We start from the raw sequence: 10,154 nt of genomic DNA, 5'->3' as shown, positions 1-10,154 counted from the left end.
GGAGCATCAGACCCCGGGTAGCTCTTAAGAGACCAGACAGAGCAGCAGCCGGTGAGCGCGCCCTCTGCGCATGCGGGACTTCCCCCTCCCCCCAGTTTGCGCATGCCCAGAGCCAGGAGACACAAAACTCTTCTCCCGCCCTGTTCTGACACCCCAGATCCCTCCGGCTCCCAGCGCTCCCGGGCCCAGAGCTCTGCAGCCGAGCCGCGCTCCGGGCTCCTCCTGGGCTCCGCCGGCCCGGCCCCACAGCAGGGGCTGCTCCGTGACGCTGCGGGGAGCGGGGCCTGTGCCGGGGCGACCCATTAACCACCCCGTGCCCAGCCCTGCTCCCGCTGCAGCTGCCCTGGGCTCTGCCCGCTCCGCTGCAGTCTCCGGGTACGGGAGCGAGCCCGGGGCCGGGCGGTGACTCTGCCCCAGTGTCCGGGAGGGACCCGGCATCTCGCAACGCCGGGATCTGCTCCCTGGGGCTGCGCCCGCCGGGGGCTCGGAGCTGCTGTCCCCGCAGGAGCCCAGCGCCCCCCGGGCCCGGCCAGGCTCCACCCTGAGGGCCTGGCGTGGGGCCGGGCGGGGAGAAGTGAGACCTGGCTGGGGGTGATCTGGGAAAGGGGCGGATGGAAAGTGTCTGTGCAGCCCGGACATGGCCGAGGGGGAGAAAAGCCGGTGACCCCCGAGGAGCGGGGAGAGAAAGGGGGGGGCTGAGATTCCCTTCGGATTTGCCGCTGCCCCCTCCCTCTCTAGAGAGCAACGAGCAACATCCAGGGTGACCCCCCCCCCCGCTTCCTCCAAATGCCTGAGAAGTTCCCTGTTCCCTCTGTGCCCCTTTTTCTCTCCGTTTCACCAGTGTCCAGCTCTCACTGTGGCTGGTGGGGGCTCTGGGGGTATCTGGGGTCCCTGGCCAGGGACTCTGGGGACTGGGTGCCAGGGAATATCTGGCAGGACCCTGACTTGGGTTATGGGGGTGTCTGGGGCCCCTGGCTGTGGGGTCTGGGCTCTGGGTATTGGGGTGTCTGGGGGCTGCTACTAACCATGATCCTTCTCTCTGATCAGCTTGTGCCAGAATCCTGGCTCCAAGCACTGCCAGGCAGTCCCCAGCCAGGCCCACTCACCATGGTAACTTTCTATGCACTTATCAAACACTGTGAGGTGAAATCGCACATTTTTCTTTTTTCCAGTCTTGAAAACTGCAGGAACTTCTGGTCCTGTAGGGAATATTCATTACCCCACCCCTAGTCCTTGTCCTAGATCTGCGGGGTGAGGGAGATGGGAAAGGGGTTAGCACTGCCACACTATGGTCTCTTCCACAGTGTTCTGGACTCGTTCTTTCTGAAATCTGGTTTCATTGAGAACATTGTTAATCCAGAGTCACTGTATGAGGGAAAAAAAAAAAAAAAAAGGAGGAGGAGTGACTCCAGATGAACACTGGGGCAAATGACATTAACAGTTCTCCCTGTGAGGAGGGGCTCTCATTAGCTGCTCTCCCTAGAGAGCTAAAGGAGGGAAGCTGCTCAAACGCTCTGTCCCTCTCTGCTCAGGATGTTGGGGTTCAGGTTCCTCTGTCAGATGCTGAGGTCTCCATTGTGATCTGGGAGACCAGGCTTAGCAGCTGCTTCTCCCCCAGCAGCTGGGCTCTGTGCTGGGAAGTGACCTTTTAAATAAAGCGGCTTCTCTGCCACACCCACTTGATGACTTTCTCCAGCCCTGGGGCAGACCTGAGCCCTGTTTATACTAAATTCTGAGCCACAGACTTCAGGTAACTGAAAGAAGCCAAGGGAAAATGCTGTAGGCTGGCATTAAAATGACTCTACACAAACAGCTGTGCCCCCTTCCCATCCCCCAATCATTTCTCCTGCCATTAGCAAGTGCAGGAGCAAATCCAGCTATGGGGAGCAACCAACCCAGGAATGAGACTTTCCTACCAGATTGGCAGGGAGAGGGGACAGGGAAAAGGAGATAGAAGGAGAAAGAGACACTGAAAGGGGCCTTGGGAGAGAAGAGTTTGGAGAGAGATTTCCAGATCTGTAATCTGCCCAGACTGATGTATTACTGCACCCTTGGTGGAGTCACTTTCCTGTGGACAAGATGAGGATCAGACTGAGGAAAACCCAGTTCCTGACTCCATATCCCTCCTGTTGGGGTGTGGCTGCCATGGGGTCAGTAGTAAAGAGAATCATCGAAAGTGACTCCTTTGGTTCTGCTTTTTACTAGACTTTATTACAGGATGTGGGGAGGGAGAAGGGAGATTAAAAATGTGTCTGTGGCCTTAGCCTTTTAGGAGGGGCTGGGTCTATATTGTAATAAACAGATTGAGTATTTTCCTAGCACGGCAGAATCTAGGATGTCTGTCTGCAGGGAAAGGGCCTGAGGGAATCATGAAGTGACATTAACTGAAGCCTGTTCTGAAACCTCCACCACTGCCCTTCTCACCCAGACAGGCTTAGGGAAGCTTTCCTACCAAGGAACTCTCCCTGGTCCCTGCTAGCAGCTCCAACTCCTGTGTGAGTCGGTGGCTAGTGGAGGTGTGATGCATCTGCTGGAGGAGACAAGGGGCTCTTTCTTCATCCCCTCACCCTGATGTTTCCTGGATGCTCTGAGTAGGGTGGGGGTGGGACTCTGTTGACTGCGAGCCACCCAGCACTTTCATTTGGCTCCTCTCCCCCACAAATAGTGGGGCATTGGATACTGAGTGTGGGACTCTTGGCTCTTTCAGGGGCCAGTGACCTTTGAGAAGGTGGCTGTGTAGAAGAGTGGGCTCTCCTGGACCCTGCTTAGGAGCCCTCTACAGACAAGTCATGCAGAAGAACTATGAGAGCGTGACCTCCCTGGGTAAGGATTTCTGTGCCCTTGGATAGTAGAAGAGTGTAACAATGCTGGTTCTGGTGGAGCCCAACTGAGAGTGCCAGTTCAGGACAAATTGCTTCAAGCAGGGCAATTACAGCCCAAGGCTGGGGTTTTTCCACCTCTAAGGCATACCGAACCAGCCAAACAGGGAAGACTTTGGTTCTATCCCACTGGCTAACCACAGGTCACACAAGCGATTCCCTTAGACACTCCAGTTTCCCAGTATCACCGCCAGTGCCACTCAGTATGGGGACAAAGGGTTATGAAAACCAATACCCCAGAAAAAGATTCTCCTGATCCCAGAGGACTAAGCCTCAGACCCAGATCAATATACACATCAGATCTTACCCACAAGTCATGCTGTTGCCAATCCTTTAGAATCTAAAGGTTTATTCATATAAAAAGAAAAGATAGAGATGAGAGCTAGAATTGGTTAAATGGAATCAGTTACATACAGTAATGGCAAAGTTCTTGGTTCAGGCTTGTAGCAGTGATGATTTGAACCTGCAGTTTATTTTAAGTCTCTGGATGACATCTACAGCTGGGATGGTTCATTCAGTCCTTTGTATAGAGCTTCAGTTTGTAGCAAAGTCCCTCCAGGGGTATGAAGCAGGATTGAAGACAAGATGGAGGTGAGGCAGCTGCACTTTATAGTCTCTTCCAGGTGTAAGGAGACCTCTTTGTCCTTACTGTGGAAAATTACAGCTAAATGAAGTCACATGGGCAAGTCCCTGCATACTTTGCTGAGTTACAAGGCGTATCTACCTTGTCTCAATGGGTCAGTTGTATAACTGATGGTCCTTAATGGGCCAACAAGCAGGCTAGGCAGAGCTGATACCAGCTTGTCTGGGATGTCATCCAAAAGCGTAGCATAAGTTTGAGATATGGACAGTATAGAGCCAATATTCATAACTTCAAATACAAAAATGATATTATGCTGTCTGTATGCATGTTATAACCATAACCTGGTCTTAGACACCTTTTTTGTCCCCCTTTATATAAGATTTGGTGCCACTACAGGACCTTGGCTGCAACAATGATCTATACGGTCCCAGTTCTTGTCAAGAACATAAAAAAGGGGGAAAATGAAGAGATAAGGTTCATGCCAGTCTCACAATGCCACCTCTACTCTGCCCTGTTTCTGCATCACCCCGTCATGCCACTGACACACATAATACCACTCTACCCTCTCCTCCTACAGAACAGTTTGGAAACAGAGCACAGAAGCAGTATCGCAGTGTCAAATATCTCCTGTTTGCTGAAAAAACGGGGGGTTAGGTTCAGCACAACCAACAGAAGGCTCCTACCTCCCAGCCTTCCCTTAAACCCTGAGCCTTCTTCACCCAAACCAGAATGTGCTTGGGGTGTAACAAGCAGGCTGCTGGAGGCAGAGCTGCTGGTCCAGGGTTACCTGTCACACAGACATTTGGGGCGTCCTTGAATGCTGGCTGGGGGTATCCAGACAGGGGAGCTCCAGCAGCAGAATGTTGAATCTCACCCAGGATCACAGATAACACAACTCCTCACTGCTCTGGATTGCACCCCAGCATGCGAAAATGGCCTTGGTTGGTAGTGAACCTTCCTGAGACATGGGGAGTCTTGCTCCTCCATCACCATGTGTACTAGCTACAAGCTCTCGTCTCTTCTGGCTCTTTAGACCTATTCTTTAAGTCACAGGACCTGATCCTTATTTTTCACATTCTGCCTTTCCAGACTAATTAGAAGCTATAATTTAGGAGCAATAGACTAATTTCCCAGTATTCTCCTCACTCAGGGATTTTCATACTCCCTCCTGTTACACTGGACTCACTGGATTCCCTAGTACGTAAATTCAGCCACACTGGGTCAGATCAAAGGTCCATCTAGCCCAGTATCCTGTCTTCTGATAGTGGCCAAAGCCAGGTGTCCCAGAGGGAATGAACAGAACAGGCAATCCATAAGTGATCCATCACCTGTCGTCCATTCCCAGGTTCTGGCAATCAGTAGCTAGGGACATCATCCCTGCCCATCCTGGCAAATGGCTATTCATGGACCTATTCTCCAGGAATTTATCATGTTCTTTTTCTGAACCCTGTTATAGTCTTGGCCTTCACAACTTCCTTTGGCAAAGAGTTCCACAGATTGACTGTTGTGTGAAGAAATACTTCCTTTGGGTTGTTTTACGTCTGCAGCCTAGTACTTTCATTGGGTGACTCCCAGTTCTTGTGTTAGGAGGAGTAGGAAATAAAAATTTCCTTTCTCCACAGCAGTCTTAATTTTACAGACTTCTCTCGTATCGTCTCTTCTTCGTCTCTTTTCCAAGCTGAAAAGACCCAGTCTTTTTAATCTCTTCACATAGGGAATCTGTTCCATACCCCTAATCATTTCGGTTGCCCTTTTCTGAACCTTTTCCAATTTAAATATATCTTTTTTTGAGATGGGGTGACAACATCTGCACTCCATAGTCAAGATGCGGGTGTACCATGGATTTATATAGAGGCAATATGATATTCTCTGTTGTTTATCTCCTTCTTAATGATTCTCAACATTGTTTGCTTTTTTGACTGCCGCTGCACATTAAGTGGATGTTTTCAAAGAACTATCCACAGTGACTCCAAGATCCGTCTCTTGAGTGGAAACGGGTAATTAAGACCTTATTTTATATGTATAGTTGGGATTATGTTTTCCAATGGGCTGCAATATGTGCTATCCTGACATCTAGCACTGCTGAGATCCTGCATTCAGTAATATCCCTGCCCTTCCTGTTCCCTTACTCCACTGAACCAAACCAGCCCAAGCTTCTTATTCCCAGCTTCCCCAGGACTCATTGTCTCTGGATCTCTGTCAGCAAGAAGCAGTGCCAGGGAGACTTGCCTTCTGTCTGGAGTCTTTGATTTTGGGGACATGGATTTACCTTCTCTGTGTTGTAAGAGGTTCTGTCATAATGAGTGTCTGTGGCATTACCCAGAGTAGAATCTGGACTGTTGAACAGCTGTGTCCAATCAGTTCTTCAACCTAGGGATGCATTTTCCATTGTTTTATTGTGAGAACAGCCCCTCTTGGCCAGTAAATACAGTCTCCAGCATGTAACTCTCTTCCAGCTACACAGTATTGAGTGCTGCTAGTCAACCATTCATGAATTACACACAGGATAACACAAATTGTCGTTTGCATCTTGCACTGTCCAGCATGCTATTGACCACTGCAAGGGCATATTACATTTTTGATTTCATCAGTGGAAAATGACATGCATCAGCCTTGTTATCCCAAATGGAATTTCCCCACAGACTTTAATCCAACACACTGGTGTGACATTCCCCTCTGGTGTTATCTGGACTGGTGATCTGCACTGCCTCCCCAATCCTTGGCTTTGGGAGCCAGCCTTGCTCTGCTCTGCTGTGAAAACCCCCACTTCTGGAGTGTTCACACACAGACTCTTGTCATTCGCTTGCCAGTAGCTGGGAAAAGCTGACATGCACTGGGACCAGAGATATTAGCTAGACAACCCTAGGAACCACCATCTTGCATCATCCAGTGAGCATTACTGGACACTGCAAGATTATGTAAATTTGTCAGTTTGACAAAAATTCATATGTACCAGGCTTGTTATCCCAAGGGGAGCTCTGACATACTTCAAACCAGACATACTGCTTCAGGTAGAACAAACAAACAGATTTATTAGCTATAAAGAGAGATTAGGTGATTATAAGTCCAAGCATAACAAATCAGATTTGGTCAAATGAAATAAAAGCAAAATGCATTCTAAATGCATCTTAACACTTTCAGTGTCCTTACAAACTTTGATACTTCTCACCACAGGCTGGCTGGTTACAGGCTCTCCCCTTTGATCAGTGCTTCAGTCACCTGATGGTTGGTGATGTCTGTAGATGTAGGGGGGAAGATAGAAAAGTGGCTCATGTCTCTCCCTTTTCTCATGTCCTTTCTTCCTTTGTGGATTTGCCCCCCACACTCTGTTCTGCTCCAGAGTCAGGTGAGCATTTCTGAGTCTCTCCAAGCAAGGTTGGGCAATTCTCCTAGTGTGGCCTCATGCAGGTGAGTCTTTGCATTGTAGCTCCCCTGCTGGACAATGGCTGTTGCTGGGTTGACACCTCACCCAGGCATTGGTTACTTTCCTTGCTGTTGCCTCTGGGGAGCTAATATCAGGCTGATTCGTTTAGGAATAATTCACTCCCTGCCAACCATTGGCTTATAAAGGAGGGCTGCATTTTTTTTAAACTGCTTTAATTATCTGGGCACTAAAAGTTCCCAGAAGCAGGTAAAGCCAGACCTTACACTGGAGTCTCATTTTTTGAGAATTAAAATTGTGGGGGTGAAGCAGCACCTCGTGCTTAGGTTCTGGGATGTCCACTTTTGCAAATAATTCAGACATTTATGTAAACAGTTTAATTGGTAAAACACGTACCCATTTTTATTTTTTAAATGCAGTATACCAATGGGCTAAGGCGATCCACCATGGCGTAAGGGCTTATCCATTTTGATTCTAGTGAGTAACCTCTTTTCTTCATTTTAAGGTTCCCTTTTTTAATATTTTGTGATAGTGTGGCAGCCAAAGCCATGTTATTAGCTACCAAACATTAATTTGCTTTTTTTAGCAAAAAGCTGTGATTCATCATGGAAATGCAGGGCTGGATCTGTGAGAGCCTTCGGTTTTAGCAGAGTTTAAGTGGAGTCCTGTTCTTTTCCCTCATGCCAATTTTGTCTTTTTTTAAAAAAATGGGTGAGTTATTTTAGCATATTTATAGATGTGGTCTAAGAAAATTGACTTCTCCTAGCAGAATTCTTAAAGAATGGGTGTTAGTAGGACCTGGCATTTCCACGAGTGCCCTTACCTTCCTCTGAGCTACTTGTCTCCCATCTTGTCCTTTGGTTTGACTTCCTTGTGCTGCAATTTAGGGGCACTTTTCTTCCTTTACCAGTTAGGTAATATATTAACAGACACTTTTTGGTTTGCTTTTGGATTTAAAGTCATTAGCAGCTTAGAGACTGTCTTAAAAGTGAAAAATCAAAATTCTGGTGGAAGCTGATTGTGTCCCTTTTAACTCCTTCTTCTAAAACAGTGATCTGAAAAAGATACACGCACCTTACTGTGGCTCCCTCTGGAGCCCTAGTAGATTTTAATTAAGTAGTATGGTATGTTTTTGCATTTTTTATCCCTTCTACAATATACACTGCACATATTCTGGGGAAAATGCACATTCCTTCCATAGTTTAATTTGTAGAACATTAGCTGTATTAATTCTTACATAAGGTGTAACTTTCTTTATGCTCAAAGTTTATGTACTCTTAGCAAAGCGATAGGTTGATTACACAGAGTCACCCTAAGGCTCAGTGTGGGGTGCTGTATATTTTTTACAAAAAAAAAATCCAGATTTTTTTCCCCTCATTCTCCTGGTTTTAACTGCCTTGCTGCAGCCATGACTTTGGTCTTTTAAAAAGATATTGACCTTATAAAGCATTAAGGTACCTTAAGGGTTAAACTCTAAATACCAAAACCACCAACACTTGTTACCTGTATCTGGCAAAAAGTGTTTCTCTGTTTTGCTGCTTTGAATGAAAGATTCAAATGGATTTTAGTGGTATTTATTTAAAAACCAAACAAATTCATCTTAAACCTGCAAAAGAAGAATTTTACAAATACAAGTGTTGCTTTAGGTTCTAAACACTCCACATAGTTACACAACATATTTATACACACTTTTTCTTAACCTTCCTTACACTGCTTTTAATTTTTACACAGCTGTACATAGACTACATTTGTGGGCAGTTAAGTTCCAATAGAAACCCCTTGTATTCTTTTAGCAAATTTGAAGTCATTTGACTATGAACAATTTAGTCAGATTGTCTCTTTGCCTGGCTTATTTACAGACATTCCTTTGGAAAAGGGCCCAGTTTTCCTTCAGAATGGCTGCAGAGAAACCAAGAACTCTTTCTATAACTTTTCTTTTTTTAAGTTTTTACAACATTCAGCTGCTTAATTCCCTCCAGCCTCTGCAGAGGAACTTCTCACTCTTTTAAATCACTCGCTCCCCAAATGATACCTTCATCGACTCAGATTTCACCATTCCAAGTATTGTTCCGGGGATCTGAATTCCTCATGGCCTATACTTACTTTTTTTGCTTTTGCCACTCTGCCCTCAGGGCTTCCAACCTGCTTTCCAATTTTTTTATTTGTTGCCTACCTGCTTGTCAGGGCCCAACCCTGCTTTTCTCGCTGAACCATCTGTTTTCATGGACACAGGCTTTGTTTCATTAGCAATTTAGCAAGGACCACCCCTCCTGGTCTCTTTCCTTAAAGATTTCTTTTACAATTGTGAAATCACCACAATACCATTCACAAAAAAATACTACACTGCCCAAACTCTTATATCCTTTAGAGTTTAGTTTAACAGAGTGTAGCAGCGTCAAGACTCACCACCACAACGCCTCCTGCTGGTCAGTCTGGGAATTAGCTCTCGCCAGCCATGAGGTTCCCTCTGTACCTGGTGTCTCACCCATTGTCTGCTCTGCTGGTTTCGGACTTGCGTTGCTCCCTGCTCAGTGGCATCCGCTTCAGAACACTGCCCTCTGGCAGTGCCTACTACTCCATTTTCATCCCCTTCCAGAGGGGGAGATAACAACAGTCCTTCGGCTTGCACCTGCCTTGGTGGCCAACCACAACCCCAAAGTCTAGCCCCTCCCCTCAGGCCTGTTGCAGTCTGTCTCTGCCACACTTCGCTGCAGCCAGGTGTAGTGGAAGGGGGGGACCCAGGCTCACCTGCTAATCTGGGTCCTGACCCAGGGACCCTCTAGCTGCAGCTTCTCTGCCCTCCTTCAACTATTTTCCCTGGGCCATTTCCCTTTTGGCCGCTTGCACCTTCTTGGCCCTTCTAGTCAGGGACCACAGCCTCGCAGGTAATGGGCCAGGGCTCTCATCTGCTCCTCCAAGCCAGCTCAGCACTGCTCTGTCCAAGGGGCTTACCTCCCTACCTCAGGAGCCAGTCCTTCTCCCTTGCTAGTCAGAGAGATTCTCTCTTCTCCTTCTTAGGCAGTCTTTATATAGGGTCCAGCTTGGCCCTTATTGGCTGCCTCTTCCTTAGCCCTGACTGGCTCTCCACAGGCCTTTGCAGATTGGCTGCTGGTCTGCACAGCCTCTCTGGCTGTTCCAGCCCTTTCTCTCATGGAGTGGGGCAGCCGCCCCACTGCACAAAGCACAAGCTCTTTAAAAGGAGTAATCTCTTGAACAAAGTATTGTCTTTGGATTGCTTCCTTTTTAAACATTTCTTACACAGGTGCTACCACTATTTGCCCACACTCCTATATCCTTCAGAGTTGGGTCT

At 47.5% G+C, this 10,154-nt stretch overlaps 2 protein-coding genes across 2 annotated transcripts in view; both read left to right on the top strand.

Annotated features, from left to right (window-relative positions):
- LOC142046740 (uncharacterized) overlaps positions 1-10,154 on the top strand; it is a 437,635-nt gene that overhangs the window by 59,733 nt on the left and 367,748 nt on the right. The window lies entirely within an intron of this gene.
- LOC116830502 (uncharacterized) overlaps positions 2,730-10,154 on the top strand; it is a 373,443-nt gene continuing 366,018 nt past the window's right edge. The window contains 1 exon segment of the mRNA XM_075065002.1: positions 2,730-2,823. Within this exon segment, the coding sequence (XP_074921103.1) occupies positions 2,790-2,823 (34 nt within the window). The 5' untranslated portion in view covers positions 2,730-2,789.

This window comes from Chelonoidis abingdonii, chromosome 4 (genome assembly GCF_003597395.2).
Source record: "Chelonoidis abingdonii isolate Lonesome George chromosome 4, CheloAbing_2.0, whole genome shotgun sequence".
In the NCBI taxonomy this organism is placed as follows: Eukaryota; Metazoa; Chordata; order Testudines; family Testudinidae; genus Chelonoidis; species Chelonoidis abingdonii.
This window is presented reverse-complemented; position numbering and strand designations above follow the sequence as displayed.